We start from the raw sequence: 19199 nt of genomic DNA, 5'->3' as shown, positions 1-19199 counted from the left end.
TTTGGAAATTTGCCCGAAACAGCTCAAAACTCGTGGCCTTTAGAAGCATCAACTTGTGTTCAACGAGTCCGTGTGGCAGAGGGCGCATCTGCAGGAAGCGGGATATTCCCTGCTCATCTGCGATCTGGGTCAGCTATTGCACTTTTGTCCGGGCTGCTCGATCCGTCTTCTACGTTACAGGGGTTTGCATAACAAATGACACAAACCCAACCCAGGAACAAAATAAATACAGGGGATATAGGTAATATATAATAAATAAAAATAAATAAAAGAATAAATACAGGTACGTTTACTCACTTCCTACAGACCCTCACAGGCTCCTCTGGATCTCGCGGGCCAACCTGCGTTACCGCCCAAATAAATACCATTTAATGTCCACGGCAAGCTCTCGACCTTCCAAGTACTTCACAAGGGTCAGAAACCTACCCTTGGGGCACCCCGGGGGCGGACAGGGACTATTAAGTCTGGCTCTCCGAGCGTGGGAGATGGAAGCAGAGACAGCAACAACGTTGTAAGTATTTGTAACTTCCTACTTTGCAGTAAAGGTTGCTTTACTTTGTCATGTCCAGTTTCATTCTCTAGCAGTAAGAGAGAGAGGGGAAACTGGTTGAATTCACCCTCTAAGAGTTAAAACATCACGAGAAACTAAAATTAATAAATATGTAAGACTCAGCTGTCCTGAATTCAAATCAAAGCCTCCTTCAGGGACGGCAGAGAGCCGAAGCCAGCCAGGCAGACTTTTATTATCATGAAAATTATGAGCTAGTAAAAGGGACTCCTCGCATTATACCGGGAACCAAAGAGATGACATATAGATTCCCAAACTTACGCTCGAGCTAAGGGGAACCAGATTTTGACAGATCCCTGCCAAGATGCTGCCCGAGATCTCATCCCTTGTGTTACGCTGTTCAGGGAACAGCGTTCTCCCCACAATAACTCTGCAATAAAGCAGCATCCAAGGCAACTCCATCACCCAGCTGCAGCCAGGGGATGGCCCGAAGGGAAGGACGGCACCGGAGGACCCAGAACAAGCTGTGACGCCACCAGAAATCCCCAGGTGCTGTTAAGGAGCTTAGCTGCAGAGCCTAACAACCAGCGCAAGAGCCTAAAACCATCCCGTGCAAACAGCTCCCCGTATAAAACAGGATCAAGATCCCGCACCCGCTTTCCAATCCAGCGGCCCCTCCGGGCAGCGGGTTTCCCGCTCACCACGCTGCCGCGGACTCCCACGCTCGCCCCACGGTCAGAAGCTGCGGAGAGCTCCCGTTCGAGGCGCAAAGGAGGATGCGGTGCAGATGCTGCAATGCAGCATTTAACCAGCTCCCACGCTAAACAAACACACCCTCAGCAAGCACGGCTCTTTCTAATTGGGGTCGAGCTACATTCTCTTTGGTTTCCTTTGAGGGAAAGAAATCGGAGGGGGGGGAAAAAAGCCTCCTCTCTACCTACAAAGGGAACAAGGTCCCTTCACGAGCCGGGGATTATGCTGAATTTGCTGCACCTCACGGCTCCATAAAACAAACCAGCACGGTGGGTGTCAACAGCACCAAACCAACTGGGAACATCTCTCGGGGCGATGAAGAAACAGCTACTCCCTACTTGGTCTGCTTCCAGACGACGCTCATCGGCAGGGGAAGCGTTCGGAACGCCGAAGGAGCCAACAAATCTGATCTCAACAACTCGGGTAACCGAAGAGAAATGCTCGGCTGGCTCAGGAGGGCATCGCCCGGGCTCTGGCTCCGTAGCAGCACGACAGGTCCCGCTCCTGTACCGCTCCCCTCCCGTACACCGCAGGCCAATTTATTCTCCTTTTGAAAGGGGCGCAACGGATGCGGAACGAGAGTGAGGACTCGCTGAGCCCGCGGAAAGGCAACGCGCTGCCGTAGGTACAACACTCCCTCGGTGTTTGGAATTCCCTTCGGGGCACGCAGAGGCACGACAGCAAACCCGCTCCTCTCCTGGCTAAGCCATCTGAGCCAGCTGCCTCACAGAGCGCCCAGTAAAAAACATCAGGCCTATTTCAGGCCAGGTCCCTTCCTTACCCCTTTTATTCTCTCGGTCTGCTCCTCTCTCACCATTTCCTACCCAAAAGACAAAGTTTCAGATGTTCACGACTGCAAAACTGGGAGTGCTTGTGGGGTTTCACAGCGAATTCTTGAGAATTTAGGCTTTGTCAGCTTCCCAAAACCGGTAATTAATAAAATTCTTAACCTAACGCCAGCTTGGTTCAATATGGCCTTTCCGAGGAGCACACGAATGCCTCGCCACTCAGTTCAAACACCGTAGGGTGTCATTTGGTCCTTCAGACTCGCTAAATCTTTTGGGTATTGGACAGCAGCATCAAAACTAGCATTTACCTAAACCAACCTATGAAAGTCTTGGGTTCTCGTTTCTTTCTTTGTTTTTTTTTTTCTGAACGGAGCTGTTTCATGGTTGCAAGCCCAAAGCACTACCAGTAGGTACCATGCACACGCTTCAGCTGCAGTGCTCTGTGCTCCCACAGCAATACCTGTTCACATTCTGGTTGCGAGGTGAAGGAGCAGGACTGCATCTTTGCTCTAACTCTGCTCACCTGAGGGTCTCCTGGGACAGCTCAGCCCCCTTTCAGCAGCTCAGCGCTGCAGTTGGCTCCAAGTTCTGAGGAACGTTAATGCCACAGAATGAGGGGATCTTAAAATGCCGTGCATGCACGGAGCTTGATTCACAGGAACCCAGAAACGTCTCCGCAAAACCAATCCCAGGGAATTACGTCACTTGGAATACAGGGTCAGGGAGCTGAATCACACAGTAAAAACCCAATCCTGCTGTGTGAAAAGGAGACATGCCCCTGTTAGCAACATTCCAATTGGATCTGCTTCCCTCCAGGGAGTTGGGAAAGATTTCTTAAACCAAGGGTAAAGCAACTGGCACGTTCTCAGATGAAGAGACCTCATTAGCACAGCTCAGTCACAGTCACTCTGCGAGGGTAGGGGAGTGTCTAGGACAAGAAGGGAGCTCCCACAGACTGCCAAACAGGAGCCTCCAGTGGAGGCAGAATGGTTTAGTTCAGGCTCAGGAGGTGTCTTTTAATGCTAAATAAAATGCGCACCCCTTAAAGCCAGGGGAAGAAGTCAGCGCAGAGGGCAGGGAAAAGCTTTAATTACTGCTGACTTGTGCCTAACTAAAATGGACAGGAGGAGGGCTGGGGATAAAAGAGAATTCTCTCTTTCCCATTAATGAGCTCACTCTGCTGGCACGTCTCCTGCCCTCCAAGATTGCTCCCACAGCATGAATATAAAACCAGCTCTATAGCTACCCGGCGGTGTAAATTACCTACTCCTGATGCAGTTCTTCCATGGGTTCCTGTCTGTTTCTGTCTCCAAACCATCCAGTTGCTGGCTCTCTGCTGCTTTTCAAGCCCCAGCAACAAAGACCTCTACTGGTTCCAATTAACAAGCCAATGAGCCTTGCCACAGTCCTGATTCCGTAAGAACAAGCTCATATTATTCACCAACCGGTAGTAAAACACTTCATGTCAGGCAAGGGAGCGCACGCTGCTGTTACCAGCTGGATCAGTTGGAAAACATGGACCAAACACCTCCCCACCCCTTTTCCAAAAGGCGCTCGTAGCAACAAGGAGCCCAAAGTACCACTGAAAACAAACCCAACAGAGGAACTCCCGTCCTACCCGACACGGCCCGTCACTTCTCCTCCAGCCCGCACGCCGCAGCCGGGAGACACCGGACGAACAGCTCTGGCATACGAGGTCTGCCGCAGAACCTACCCCGTTGGCAAGGAGCAAAACCACGGGGCAGAGCGATGCTACACCCATCACTAATTTCCTGGTGTCTTCAACTCCTGGGCAAATGGGCTGCAGCCCACGGCTGCTCCACGCTGCTCTTCTAAATAACCCCCAGCACGGGCCACGTACGGGAACGACCTTGGCTAGTGAACTGCAAAAGAATTTGAGTCCTTGGTTTGCTCCTTGGCAATGCAGGTACCTCCCCGACTCCACACCCTGGACTGGAGACGTCCCAGTGAGAGGGTAGGAAAGAGCATGTGAAAGGGGAGTTCAGCCAAGGAAGACCAGGAACGATTGCGTAAGTTTTTTCTTGGAATGCACAGCTCTTCCCTGCTACCTCCCTGAGCTGCTGGTGGGAAGGCGAAAGGGACCAGGAAGAGCTACAGAAAACTTACCGTAACAAACTGAGAGAAAAGCAAGCTGTGACAAAATGTCACATCCAGATAATTCCTGTAAAGGTTGTGAAATCAAGAGAAAAGGCAGATGAAGGATTACATCACAAATTGTGCTAGAATCATACAAAGGTACCGGGTTAGAGAAAGGTATGGGTTTAACATATCAGTTAATTATTCACTGACACCGACACATAAATAAAGTTTATTTCCCTGCAAAAAAAAACCCGTAATATTTATTCGAAGACTTCAAGAAGTTGAGAACTCATCTTCAGCAGTTCCATCCATCTTCAGCGCTCCCACGTTGAACCACGATGCTCCTTATCGGCCTTAGCCTCAATTTATCCCTCAGCCATCGACTTCTGTTACGCGTTTCTCAGCTAGTACCCTTTGCTAGATACAATCACCCCGAAATAAGATTCCCAACAGAGGAAGGACTCAAGAACGGATTGTTTCTTACCGTCATGGCCAGAGTTGAGAAGATGCTCTCCCAGGTCACAGCCGAACACCCGTTCCTTCAGGATCCCCCGCTGTTTCAGTTTCTGTTTCGTTGGGCGCGACTTCATGAATGTACGGAGGAAGGTGATGAGCTTGCCGTGTTTTTTTGACACTGCACAACAAAATTAAAAAAAAAAACCCCACTTAATTTTAGACTTGGCTTCGTCGGGCAAGGCCAAGCATAACACATTCTACGGGGCACATAAGAACCGCAGCAACTTTAATATCAATTATTTACAGAAACAGTTTTTCCAAGGTCTGATACTAAACAGAGACTTGGCTTTTGTTCTAATTCTTGGCTAGGGAAGAAACAACAGGAGACAGCTGTAATGGAAGAATTCCACACAAAGACACATTCATCTGCAAAGCAGCTTCAGCTGGGAGCGCGCTACGGGCCTGTCACGGGTACTGGCTGATGGGCGGCACCTCAGAGCGACAAGTTTCAGCTCTGGAGGAACTAACGAAGCAAACAGTCTTGTGTGCTCCAGGTACAGCATCTACAAGCAGCCATAAAGGCTTTGTAACCGGCTCTCATTCTGGTAGTCACCTCTAGAACAAAGGAATGACTAACAGTGTCTGAACGCGGAGGACGCGCAGCTCCAGGTGCCGCCGGCTGCCCTTCCAGCACACCTGCAAGTCGAGCCAACCCCGCTGGAGCTGCGGAGGTACAGCCCAGCTCCCTGAGCCTTCTCGAGCTTTTGCAAGATAAAAAACACGCCTGACTTGGGTTTATTGAAGAGAAAAACTAAGGCAGCTGATTTGAAGGGGTGCGGTTTATCCCTTCCAGAATAAACACAAGAAGCCTACAAAGAGGACGTAGCTCGGGGGCCATCCCTCCACACCTCCCGCGGGTGGAACCGGTCACTCTGTTAAAACCATCCAGTCCCACTACGGAGCATAATCCACAGCTGAAGGAAATGGAGAGTCACGCAGGGCAGAAGCGGGTGACACACATACGCTCACGCAAATCGGGCGGAGAGGCTGAGGCAGGTTTCAGTGGGAAGCAGGACAATGCCCTTGAGTGTCAACTTTTCTTCCTGAGGCCCGCTCTGGAAGCGAGAGAGGGCTCCGGCCTCCCCAACAAAAGCGCCATTGTGCCCCTGACTTACAAGCAGTTGAACTTCACCAGAAGAGCTCTGCCGAAAAGCACACGTCAGTAGGTCTGACAGGCCGTGCTTTGCGGGGAGGCCTCTGCAGCAACAACCAGCCGCCCCTCTCCCTGCTCCTGTCTCGGATGCCAGGGAGGAAAGACAACCGTGTGTTCCACCTGCGTGACACCCCAAAGTACTCTAACCAAATTCCAGCAGAGTAACGCTACTGCAAACAAGACAGAAAAGCAGCGAAGACCCCTGGTGACAAAGGCGCCTCTCTCCAGCGTCCCTACTGCTGGCAGCGTGGGCACCCCGAAACTCTGCGAGCGGCTTGGGAAGTTGGGACTCAGCAAAAGGGAGATTCATGCAGGCAGGCTGGCTACTCTTCAACCAAACAACATGAAAAACCTTGTCTCATAAACAGGGTTACACCACACTACGCTTCACGATGTTTTAATCCTTTTCAACAGCTGAGTATTTTTCCTTCCATTTTACCAGGTACTAACACAGTCCCTCTATTTATAATAAACCTGATTCCAATGACCTTTATGCTTTTCTGTCGATGTGAGCAGAGCAGAGCTCTGCTTTGGGGTGAAAAACCCTTTTAGCAGCATGACACCACACTGACCCGCAGGAGCCAAATACATCCCAACACCCAAAATCCTAAAAGCTCCTACAAAACCCATGTCTGTGTTCTCAACACTGAAACCCGAATCATTTAACAAAACACAGAAGCACCGAGCATGACAAACTGTGGCTACGGGGGCCTTAATTAAAGGAATGTTTTCAGTTTGACGGGGGGTTTTTAATTACACACAATAAACGAACAGATTGCGCTGACATGCTAAACAAAGTTAGGATAGATTTGGTTCTATCTATCATCACAGCAAAGCAACAGCTCATTTATCATCCCCTATCAGCCCTGCTCGAGAATAAATGGAGACGGGGTGTCATCCTGGCTGTTTCAGAGGGTTAGCACCCTCGGGCTCGTGTGCTAATGCTCTGGGAGGCGACAGAGCCGAGACAGACGCTTTTACAACAGTCAAATCAACAGACAAACGAAGCCATTACTAATCGGTAGGTATTCATCTGGATCAGCTCACAGACCGCGCACGGTTCTTCATGAAGTACCCTGCTGCGCTTCGTGAAAAATGAGTCCGTCAGATCATGGATTTAAAGCACCCCTAATTCCAGCACTGCAGAAATTCTACTCATGCTGGTGACCAGTGACTTTTGGGCGTCACCTCCGGCATTAAAAACGGAAAAAGGTGCCATGGATACACTTCCATGATCCAAAGATGTACTTGGCTTGGTAGTGACACCTGTTTACATCCCTAACCAGAAAGGAGACCCGAGTTTTTAAAACACAATATATCTGCTCTGTCTTTAAGCCACTCAGTACAGGTTAAAATAAATGTCTTGCTTTCCGCGTCATTAAGTCGACTCCCACAAACACAGCCCCATGGGTACGAGTGCGAGAGCCCAAGAGACTGCCCGGGCAATGCCCGAGCAGGTTCAGTGACCAGGAATTCACTTATCAACCGCCCGGTGAAACATTTGCACGGATCCTTGGGGAAACACAGATCCCTGCCCGCTCTGTACAAGAGCTTCTCAGGCTAAACTGACTTCAGAGTTCTGTGCCCATGCGAGAATGATTCACTGAGCGGAGTTTGGCTTCTCCTGGGTGGGGAAGAAAAACACAACAGCGAGAAAATCCATCTCTTTGCTGACAGGTTGTAAAAGAGAACAGAAAAGCGAGTAGGTGTCTGATAAGGATAAGCTCTCCTTAGAAGCTGTAAGAGCTCAGGAGGCTGTCAGGTATGCTGTCTTTCTGACAGCAGCAAGGGAAGGTGAAATGCTGACTGTCCCGCTTCCCACCCCTCGAGCGTCATTTGACCCTCAAACCAGCGACACAACCTAAGAGAGGTTTAATTTCTGACGCCTTTCGGTTTAGGTGAAGCTACCACAGCAGTCCCGGTTTCTGGATAAGCACCAGTGCCAAGGCCGCCACCAAGAATCCTGCAGAATCAAGGTTTTCTGCTCCAAAATGCTGTCCCGCTGGTGACAGTACCTCGACAGCAAGCGGTGCCCTGCTGCAGCAGCACACCCAGTGGTCCTACACCCACTTGCTGGTCTCACACGGAAGCTATGGAATCAAGGCACGGGGTTTAGATGATAAACTGTCACAAATGAAGGAGATGTGGATAAAATAATTAGCCCTTTTATACTTTTACTGTCCCACCAGTAAGGCGGGGATATGATAAATCTGAACCATTCTGTTTGCGTCTCCATGTGAGGTGGAGGCACGTTTATCCACGTTACTTTCCACCTCAGATTTAACCGCTATAAACAGAGAAACAGAGGCTTTCCTAGAAGGAGCAGGAGCTGATTTTCCTCAGAAAGGCAGGTTTGGCTACGTATCCTGGCCGGAACAAGCAAAGACAAATTCTCCATCTAGCATAGTGAGGCTGGCTGAAAAAAAAAAAAAAAACCCCAATCAAAACCCAAATAAAAGAAAACCCCACCTGAGGCTGGACTACTCCTGAACTTTTGCTGGCAGGAATGTGTCAATTAGGAGCGAGAAAAAAATATCACACCCTCAGCTGACGTAACTACGCTGGCCAAAGCCTTCGTACGGTGGGAAGGGAGGGAAGAAAAAGGAATACTTGTGCCAGGTACTTTATTGTGGTTTTGGGAAACCGCCAGAGTCTGTACCTCCCCGAGGAACATTTATCAGTCAAACCACGCCGCCGTTGCTATACCACCAAGCTTTCGTAGCAACAGCAAGGCCCGAAACTCCCCGGTCATCGATAAAAACTATTAAATAATAATTACTTCACTAAAAGCAGGGCTTGCTCACCCCAGTGCCGCCGACGGAAAAGGCACTTTGGGATATGCTTTATGCCGCTTGTTTACCGGAGCAACGTGTCAGCCATCAGCCGATCCAAAGCAGTTTCACGGCTGTCGTTCAGCACAACGTGCTCTTCCCGGGTTACTCTGGGAACCCGCTGCAAGCTCATGGGGATCTCGTGGGATACACTGAGGTTTCCTGCATCTTCCCCGACCCGCTGCCCTCACGGGCCGCCGTGGCGCTGCCGTAGCGTCCCTACACCCTTCCGTGAGGCTGCGCCGTGAGCCAAGTCACCGCCAGCGACCCAGATGAAAAATAAATCTGCTGAACTGGATGCTCTTAAGAGCCGAAGAGCGTGAGCAGTTGTGGCAGCCCAAGGGAGGGGGCGGCGGAGCAAAGCGCGGGGAAGCGGAGACCATCTTCGGGCCGAGCTCCCTTGCCAAAGCCAACACGCCGCCCAACTGCGCCCTCGGCCTGCTGGCGAGCCAGCCCACTTCGCTGAGGCACAACCACGCCACGGAGCGCCGGCTCCTGATCCCTCCCGCGCCCCCGTCGATTTGACAGGGATGCAATTACTTTGGATTTACACCCGTAACAGAGCACAGTCCAACGATACGACGTGCCTCAGCCCACGCTGCGGAAGTATCACGCCTGGGCCATAAAACTCTTCCTGAGACCACTTCTGAAACGTAACGTCTAATTACAGTTGCCCAAACTGTTGGCCACGAAAGGAAAGGTAGGACGAAAAACAGCTCCTGACTCCTTGGCTTCGAATCACGCTGACCAAACAGGAGAGTCTTAACAAACGCAGCCTTACTGCGCCCCCAATACTCATCCCGGAAAACCCCACGATGCAAAAGCTCCGAGAACAAAATACAACACAGTCAACCTTGCAGCATCTCCCATCTTGCACACCCAGCCTCTTTTCAAAGATCAGGGGAAACAAACAACCGAAACGCAAAGGGCGGATTTCACGTCTTGCACCTTTACGTGCAGGATCGTTGGCAGCAGCGTCTTTTCTAACACAGGGTCGGTAAACGCTGACTGGAAGAGAAAATCTTGGAGGGTGTACGCTGACCCACATTCCCAGCACATGGCCAGCGTGTTTGTTTCTCTTATTATTAACAGCGATTTTACAGGCTACAGCTGTCCCCTGCTGCGAGAGAGCGAGGAGAGCGGGGTGCTAAGGTCAAAAGCAAGAACACATGTGGCTGCATAGTTTAAAATACATAAACAAACTGCAATATCCAGCCACAAACATCAAAGATGGAAAAAGGTGGGGAAATGCTGTTCAAAAAAGCACAGCTAGGTATTACAAAACAAAAGCAAACCCCATCCTCTCTGAAGAGAGATTTACAGCAAGTCAAGCTAAAATTTTTCCAGGCTATGAGCCCCTCAAGACCCATTCTCCTCTAAAATTAAACTCTACCGCAGGGAGAGACAGAGCAGCAACAGCCCCTCGTGAAGAAAGAGCAGGGAGATGAGAAGCCAGGTTTGGTTTTGCCACGTATTTCCTGCGCTCCTGGTTCTGCCGACGCTCAGGAACGCCTTTAGCTGTGTGAGTGGACCGGGTTCAGCCGGTTCCCCGCACAGCACCGGTTATCTCGGCCCTTCCTTAAAAGCTCAGTAAATATTTTTAATATCCATCCCTTCACACTTCGAAAGACATGCTCTGTGGACTCACATCTTACCGAAGAGAAATTAAACGAAGCCAAGAACTGAGTCACATCTCCCAGTTCTCTGTCATGTTCCTTAGCAACAAGACATTTTACTCCTTTCCTCCTGCCACAGCAGATTCTATTTTGGAAGCTAATTTATACAGCCCTAAAAACCCAACCAGAGTCTGGAACCACGCACCACCAAGCCCCGTCCTTTAGTCCTTGAACAGGACGCTGGTTTTGAAGAAGGACCAACCAACACCAGACCAAGAATTGCATTGATCGCTGCACTGCGCTCCCTCCTCGGTCATAAAGATTTTTAGAAAGAGATTTGAAAATTCCATAGATGGGAGAGTTAAAAAATATCCTTCTGTCTCCGATAACCTTCACAAATGTGTACTTAGTGATTTGCTCTCTAAAGAAAAGAAACACAAAATAAAAATGCTGTGTGCTTTTTGACGCCGCACCATTTATCTCGTGCCAGGCTGACATCGGTTAAGGCTGGCCTCTGCGCTGTAAGAAGCCACGAAATATGTTAAAGGTGATTAATTTCAGTGCCATTAGATAAAACCCATTAAAATTAACTATGTTGTCAAGAACCAGCCAAGAATAAGCACGTACTTCCAGCTATCACGAGAGCACCATACACTCGGAGAGTCAAGTAGGTCATTAAAACTGATAAGTGATGTTGCTGTTTCTCATTTACAAAGTCTAGCAATAAGGAAGCCGCATTTATTCTTGTGTCTGCCCAGGCTTCTGGAGCCATCACTGGGCAGCATCTGTAAGCAATAATCTCAGCAAAACTCCCAACTCTTCCTCGTCCTTGCCAACCTCAGCCTGGAGTACTGGCTTATTTTGGTTAGCATAGGAACCTCTGGCACCAGAGAGCAACCAGCTTGGCAACACGCCCGCCGCTTTTTCATGCCCAGATTATACAACCACCTCTGTCAGCTTCTGCTGCAGTTGGGTCTAATTAGTCCTCTTCCAGAGCCTGCAAATCCAAAAGCTAACAGCACATCTGACCAGCAGCACTGACTGCTTTCAACGTTATTTATTTAACTAAAAATCACACGATATGCATAAGGATAATCTACACGTGAACAGTCTGGAGAAGGTTTCTTTATGTCAACGAGAAAACGCGTACGAGAACCAGGAACTACGTACAGGGGGAAAAAACTCTTTCCACACTCTTCATCGCCAAATTCGTCGAGTATTTATAACGGGATAAGAATGAGGAGCACAAGGTTAGCTAGATGCATAAATAAGTCTGTCACCTACGTATCGATAGGAAAGCCTGACACCAAGAAATCTGCGGTACTTTCCAGGTTAGAGAGATGCCTGATCTTTCCATCGGCTCTAAGGCCCTAAGGGAGCACTAAGACAATCCTCCTGACCAAGCAGAGCATCTCTCAGTCCATTCCCTGAAGCCCAGCGGACCCACCCTGAGGGGAGCAGCGTGTGGGTAGGAGATACAGATCAGTTAGCTGAAGGCTGAGAAAGGAGAGGGGTTTCAAAGGCACCAGGGCTGACAATCTACTAATTCTATTAACGTGTTTGAATTGTATCTGGGAAAAAAAAAAAGCAGCGCTGACTAATACAGTCTGAGTGAGGATGCGGCAGGGATGGGCTTCGGTGAGGTAACGCACGGGCCTCGAGGGCTTGCAACTGGAGGTGAGGAAATAAAAACAGATGGGGCTGCAGTTCAAAGGGAACAACTTATCAGAGGCCAAAACCAGAAAACAAGCGGGAGTTGAAAACAAAACGATAGAGGTGAGGGCATTCAGCACGCAAGGCCGCAGCGTCAGCAGCTCAGGTGACACAAAGAGGTCACGAGGCCAGCAGCGGGACTGGGAGACAAGGGTAGCAGACTGGGAATGCTAGAGCCAGGAGAAAAATAGCAAGAGAGGCACTTGAAATCTCTTTTTTTCCTCTTTCGTTCAGACTCCCATTTTGCTAAACCTCGATGTGTTCCATCAGGGTTTAATGCAGTGCTTTTGCTCATCTCGCTCACCTTGAGGATTAAGGGTCCTCTTGAAAAATAACGTTCTATCTCAGGTAACTATCGTGAGCAGAACTAAACATCAGATCTGCCCGTGAGGGAGACTTTGGGACTTTGTTCACTTTGGGATATCATGACCTTGCCCGCCCAGCCCATGCTACACCCATACGTATGGGAGATCTCGACATCCAGATGTACTGAAGCCTTTGTGTAACACTAAAGAGAATGTGATACCATAACTTGAATTTATCTCTAATCCTTACACAACTTGCGTAGTTTGAGAAGAGACCCTATTTTAGAACAACCCCAAAGGTGACTGTCCCACGAAAGGTGTTACTGGTTAGCAGATTTCTTATCCTGAACCTCAAGTGGTGCCGTAGCATTAAGGACAACCAGGTAAGCATCAACATCAACAACAAGTAAGGCACCGGGTAATTTTGTATTAGATAACTCTCCAGATACTCACGAGTAAGGAAGAGGGGGGAGAACAATCAAGAGCCAAGATGCCACTAATCCATGAGACGCCACCAGAGCAGGTCCAACTGTACCTCAGCCAGCTCTGCCAGAAGCTTCTCCAACTAGACAGTCTCCAGTGATGAAAATGCCACACATTCCCTGTCAGTAATTACTCGAGCTGCTACCTACCCTTACAGATGGGCTTTCTTCATGGCTGACCTCATCCTCCCCCTAATATAATCTACACCAAATGTTTATTTGGTCCTGTCTACACAGCTCCAGAGAAGTCCAGATCGACTCTTCTCAGACTCACACTCAAAGGCAAAGTGCCTTTGCCCTCCCTTACTCAAACACTGGCTGCGGGCTGCACGCAGAGCCCTTCCTTGGCCAAAAGGCTTCCAACAGTCGAAATGGAGCTGCAGCCCGGCTGCTCAAGCTTCACTCACACTGTTTCCACTTCTGCTACAAAGGGAAGCAGTGCTGCAGGGGATATTCCAAAAACTTGACAGGAACCCAAGCCAATCCTGAATAACATCAAGTACTTTGGACACATGCATGCAGCCCAGAGCTTTCACTAGTCATTCAAACACAAATCACGCTTCAGCCGCATCCTGACCTCAGCTAAACCAGGATAACCAAAGTGACTGCAGCCGTCAAGTCACTCCAGTTTGGCATGGCAGCACGCTCCAGCTTGGGTGGTGGGAGGAGGCAAGCGGTGCAAAAAGACCTGACGCGAATCAACAAACACGGAAGTTGAGTAACTGGGAGTTTGGCAGATGGAGCTCAAACCTGGAGCGAGAGGGTGTTGCTCTTATGCAAGGCCTTGGGAAGCCACTGGGAAGGAACCTTTTTATTCCATCAGGAAGGGACACGAGCAATCCATCCGGAGCAAGGAAGAGACTCGGGTCAAAGCACACTCCCTCCCTTTCCTTAAAGCACACGGCACAGCCGTGTACAGACTCTCTTGAAGTACGCAGTACTCCCAGTACGACAAGTAACGTCACTGCTGCTCTCCCAACCCCTTCACAAAAGACGCCGCTGCCGGTGGCATCCCTTCACAGAAGATGCCCATCTCCATTTTCACTAGCCACAGGGCAGCTCTTTCCAGCCCAGCCCAGCTACTTTCAAATGACAGTGACCTACTTTTCCAAGATCGGTATCGTTCTGGTTCGTTTTCTATTTACAACTCTGACTTTCTAAATAGTTTATACTTCAGCTATGAACACCTGCATTAAACCCTGAGATGATTCTGCCTCTGGGAGCAGAATTCCCACTGTCATGGAGTGGAAACAGCATCGGAGACAACCGACAGGAGCTTCATTCACATTACAGTCACTTTATACAGCACGGGCAGGATACAATAGCTTTGAAGGGGATCAAAATGCCACCTTCCCACACATCCTTCCACAGCTAAAGGAGTGTAAGAAAGCTTTACTGAAAATGAAAATTGGGCCCAATACGTTTGGGGATTTGCGGTGAACTAAATCTCCTTTCTAAGACCTAGGAATGCAGATATTGCATTGTTTTGCCTGCTTTATTCTTCTCCTTTATCTTACCAGTCCAGAGCTCTGATTTCAAATGAGAGTCTTTTATCATGCCTGTGTGGTGCCCAGAACAAAGGAGGTCGGGGGAGAGTGGAAAGGGAAGGCCTCCTGTCTTCGCTGTCATAAATAATAAGATCCTGCAGGGCATTTAGTCCTTAGAACGAACTACGGCTTCTAGGAGGCTTTCTGAACAAATACGAACAGACGAGCCGCGGCTACTTGCAAAGTGTCTACTGTGATCACAGTAACTACTTTCCCTGGGAATTTTATTTTTCAGAGTGTGCATTCTCTGCCCCAGGGGCTCGGGCAAACAAAGGACTAGCGTTTTTAAACAGGAAGCCCCCTTCTCCTGAACAGCAGCATCAATAATATTAATGCTTAGGAATGCATCCTATGTCCTCCAAGTGCCAGTCTGGGGAGGGAGGGGAAACAAAAAGATAAAGCGATATGCAAAAATCTATTGAAATTCAAATTCTAGACATTCCCATCTGTCAGCTGCCTCTTTGGGAGCTAGGTATAAATCTGAGCAGCAAGCACTGCTCTCACATCTCTGCAGCCCCAAGGACCCATATGACAGTGCCGGAGGGGGCCTGCAAGCTGAAATTCCTTCTCCCCTGGGATCTGGGTGGCAATCCTCACACAAATCACCCCAGAGATCAAAGAGGCTTCCTTTAACAGCTCCGGCTTGCTACACACCCATGACCCTAGACTAAGTCCAATAAAACAGTTTACAACTACGGACCTCGTGAGCAGGGAACGCGCAATAGAAACCCGGAGTCAGAGATTAGTAAAAGGGAAGCAGAAGTAAAACAATTAGCAAGGAGGGGGGGAATTATGCGGCATTAATCAGCCCTCGGTTGGCAAAAGCAGCCAACCACCAAGCCAGGCAGACTGCCCAAGGGCTCCGATCCCCGAGGATCTTCTCTCTCACCAGAAACAAACAGGTCTACACCCCGCAGCCAGGGTAAGAGCACGCCGCTTGGAAATTATCGACTACCAGGTACTTTTTCACCTAGCTGAAAACGTGATCCTGGTGATCCGGCTAAAAACGTGATCCCAGGCTACTCCTTCGCAGCCGAAGTCATTTGGGAGCCTCGAGTGCGTCGCACCCCCGTGCTAAGACCAGTTCTGCTCCAGGCACAACCTCCTGCGGTCACGGCCACCTTTTCCAGCCCAGCCTGGCACCGCTGTGCCCAACTGGGGGGGGGCCTTAACCCCAGTACGTGCCAACCCGCCTCTTTCCAATGCAACGTTACCAGAACCCGCAAAAACCTTCACTCAAAGATATTAATTCCCCAAACCCGCCAATTAAGTAGCTGGCAAGTTACTAAGCAACAAGTGGGCGCAGGAGCCTAAAAACACGCCGCAAGCCTTACATAAGGCAGACGCTAATGGAGGGGGGGGGGGGGGGGTGGAAGGGAAAAAAGCCAAGAGCAGCCCTCTCTTACCTTCCTGCGCTCGCCTCGGGCCGGAGCAGCTCTCCGCCGGCTGTCCCACCCGCTCCCCAAGCCCGGGGGGCTCCGGCTCGGCTCGGGGACGAGCTGCGGGCGGCGGCGGCTGGGTCCGGCCCCGCACGGTGCGGCGGCGGCGGCAGCGCGGCTGAGCGCGGGCGGTGCGCGGTGGGTGCCCGCCGCCTCTGCGGCTCCCGCCAGGCCCCTCCCCGGCGAAACCAGCCCCGCCGGCCCGGCTCCACCTCCCGCAGGTGCCTCCTTCCACGGCGGCTGCCGGAGCCCGCGTCCGTCCCCCGCCTCCCCCCCCCCCCCCCCACCCCCGGGATGCTCCGCTTGAGCCGGCAGCGATGGCGCTTGGGGAGGGGAGAGGGGCACCGCCGGCCCCTTCCCTCCCTCCCCGGTGCCCTCTCGACCTCGGCTGGGCAATAGCCCTCGGTCCATCAGCGGGCAGAGGAGCAGAAGGGGAGGGAAAGCACATCGCGGCAGACCCCTGGTTTCTCTCAACATAACCCACGACCTCTGGTTGACCTCTGTTAGCAGGGTGGGCCCTGGCTTGTCATCCTCTTCCATCCCCGGAGAGCCTCCCCTCGAGTTCATCCACGGCTTTCTCGCTCCTGGCGCAGAGCTGCGCTGCACCTTCACGCCCCGAAAACTAGAGGAACCCCGCAGCAAGGGCCGAAGTCTGAAAGACTGAGGAGGTTGGGGCTATGTCAGCGCCATGGCTGAAGCGCAGGTCTCTCACTCACCGCTCGCGCCGCAAATCCTCAATTCCATCCTAAAAGGCTCTCTCAGCATGTCCAAAAAGCTGAGCACACCCCAATGCTTCCATGGAAGCATGTCCAGACTTGCAGACTGGACACGGGCTGGGCCACGCACACAGGAGCCCATCTGCCCCCGAGCTCTGGGGACGGCAGAGGCACTTTGCACCTAGGGTGTCCATTCAGCTAATCCACTTACAGCGCTAAAGAAATTATGCCCCCTCCCACTCCGAGCGGCTGTTAACCAGCACCGTTTGTGGCCGCATTGATCAGCTCACCGAAAACAAACTCAATCGAAAATTCTCCGGGAGTTCTGCTGTTTCAAAGCCTCAGGGTCAGAAGGATTAAAGAGGAATGTGCTTCTGTTTATGCAGACACCTTGATGATCACGAGGGTAACACTCATTTCTTTTGGTGCTCACGGTTTCTCCTCAAGCAATTGTGTTATTTTCAAAATTGTCTGCTGACTCGTATCTCCAAATAATGCTTGTTCTCCAGCTACTTATTATACTTGGTATTTGTTACTGGAATTGTTTTGCTTGGACAACCATCACACTATCCCATTACTTCTTCCCTTACCAGCCAAGCACGACTCCTCAATCCGGTTCTCTATGTGCTTATGTACAATTCTGAACACAAAACCTTCTTCCTGATACCAACTCACCATGCCGGGAATGCTCTTACTACCAAACCCACTGATAAAAGTTGGTAAAAATCCCAACAGGAATGGGGAACGACCACAACAGAAGCCATGCTATTCGAAATTTCCACGCAAACCGCACATACAACAATTCGAAGCAGCAAACCAGCATACAGGACTGCAGAGCTACCCCAAACCCGCCAGGTTTTATATGGTCCCTACATCAGGGTGGGTTTTTTTTTTTTGCTTTTTAAGACAGAGCAGGCTAGGGCAGGCGGAATCCTACAAGGCTGATTAACCACGCTGCGACAAACCGTTCCGGCGCGCACACTTCGCTGGTGCACGGTTCCAAACTCGGGCCAGAGATCGCACCATCCTGGTTTTGCGAATCAGAGCAGGAAGGTAACCACTGCATCGCCAGTAATACAGAGCTCCCCCAACCGCAGATTTGGGTACTGCCTCTGAAAATTGATGATCAATAGCGCTTGAGGAGATATTTTACTACATGGTGTAGGATGGCACACCTTCTCCCCACCTGCACGTTGTTTCCCGCAAAGAGAAATACTTAATGCTTGTTGCAAAACGCCTTTCTTGTAGGAACCAAACCCGAGCAACCAGGGATGTGGCTCTCCTGCACCCGGAATCAAGAAGTCTGCGTGTGGGACAGCACTGCATCGCAGCCGGAGAGCTTGTTCACACCACCTCAGGGACGTAACTCCCCCGGCTCCAGCTTACCGGCTCTGCCCTAGGCAGGGGATCTTTGCCCCCTGCTGTACCGAGCCGTGCTGGGATGGGCTCTTGCTTCTTCTAAATATCTGACTGCAAATAATAAAACAATCTTCACGAGTCTCATTTTCTGTCCCTCATTGCTTTTGCCAGACAGTTTTAAGGACCAAGAGCAAGCCAGAGATGCATTCTGCGCTCTTTACGCGTTCATCAGCTTGCAGCGGGGCAGAAGCGGTAGATAATGAACATTTACCTTTTAAACACGGCTAACAAGCCCAAGCGTTTGAAATCACGGCCAAAACGGCTCTATCCACACGCGTGTATCACAAATCCAGTCCTTAAAGCATTCTCAAGTTCAACCTATGCTCCAAAAGTTGTGCTGGACAGAAGTATCGGGAAGGCAGAGTAACCTAAAAAATGTTATTAATATACCCTGCAGCTTCTTCCATTTTCTGGTTTTGCAAATGTAACCGCTGAAGGAAGCTTCAAGCCATTATTAGAAGTTAGGCAGCCAGTCTTTTTTCAACGCTGCTTCTTACTCAGCTAGATTTATCCTGCAATGACATACTCTCAAAACACAAAAAAAGAAGCCCCTAAATAAACAAAACCCCCTTTTTAAAAAAAAAAAAAAGCCAAGGGGGTCACAGAGGACTTTGCCTTGCCTTTCCTTTAGCAAAAGCATGTTCCCATGAGAACAAGGCAAGAATCCGATGCAAGCTTCCCACTGCAGTTACAGGATTAAATGCTGAAGAAGAATGAGCGCGGCACTGACACGAGCTCTCAAATGAAATCCAGCAGATGAAACTTCAGCTCAGCAAAGTCTTCTGAATTAATCACAGGCACAGGCTGATTCATGAGCTAGCGAAGCAGGTCCTAAAGGCCAGAGGAATGTTAGGATCTGCAGGTTGCAGCAGCTAAATCCACTGCTGGGGGGGGGGGGGGGGGGGGAGAAAAGAGGAGGGAGAGAGAGAGGGAGGCAGAGGAATAATCTTGCCTTGGCTGCTTGTGTAGGATTTCGGGTGGAAACACGCCGCCGATCTCGTCCAAGCAGGGGACAATACGCCTCTCTACGTGTTCACTTAAAGGTAGGATGCCCCCAAACACACACCACAGCTGTGCCCACACCAAGACCTCCTGAGAAAGCCACACACACGTTATGGGTTGGCCAGTGTATGTTCCCCAGCTCCACTCACTTTTAACATTAATTTCACACACACACTTTCTTGCAGATGTAGCAACATCACTGATCCCTCCAGGCCCCAGAGCGACAGCCAGATGGGAGTCAGAGCCCAAGCACCGCTCCTTGGCACACAGAGAGGAGATGGTGCGGCCGCTCAGCCTTTGGGAACTTAACA

The 19199-nt window shown here is 50.3% G+C and overlaps 1 protein-coding gene across 3 annotated transcripts in view; it reads right to left on the bottom strand.

The window, feature by feature from the left end:
- ARHGAP32 (Rho GTPase activating protein 32) overlaps positions 1-19199 on the bottom strand; it is a 171430-nt gene that overhangs the window by 21205 nt on the left and 131026 nt on the right. For all 3 annotated transcript variants that reach the window (XM_086476847.1, XM_086476848.1, XM_086476849.1), the window contains one exon: positions 4634-4783. In XM_086476847.1, coding sequence (XP_086332973.1) covers positions 4634-4783 — 150 coding nt within the window. The remainder of the gene's footprint in view (positions 1-4633; positions 4784-19199) is intronic.

Source organism: Leptosomus discolor, chromosome 22 (genome assembly GCF_034619465.1).
Source record: "Leptosomus discolor isolate bLepDis1 chromosome 22, bLepDis1.hap2, whole genome shotgun sequence".
NCBI classification, from domain to species: Eukaryota; Metazoa; Chordata; class Aves; order Leptosomiformes; family Leptosomidae; genus Leptosomus; species Leptosomus discolor.
The sequence above is the reverse complement of the archived record's forward strand: the minus strand, read 5'-3'. Positions and strand labels throughout refer to the sequence as shown.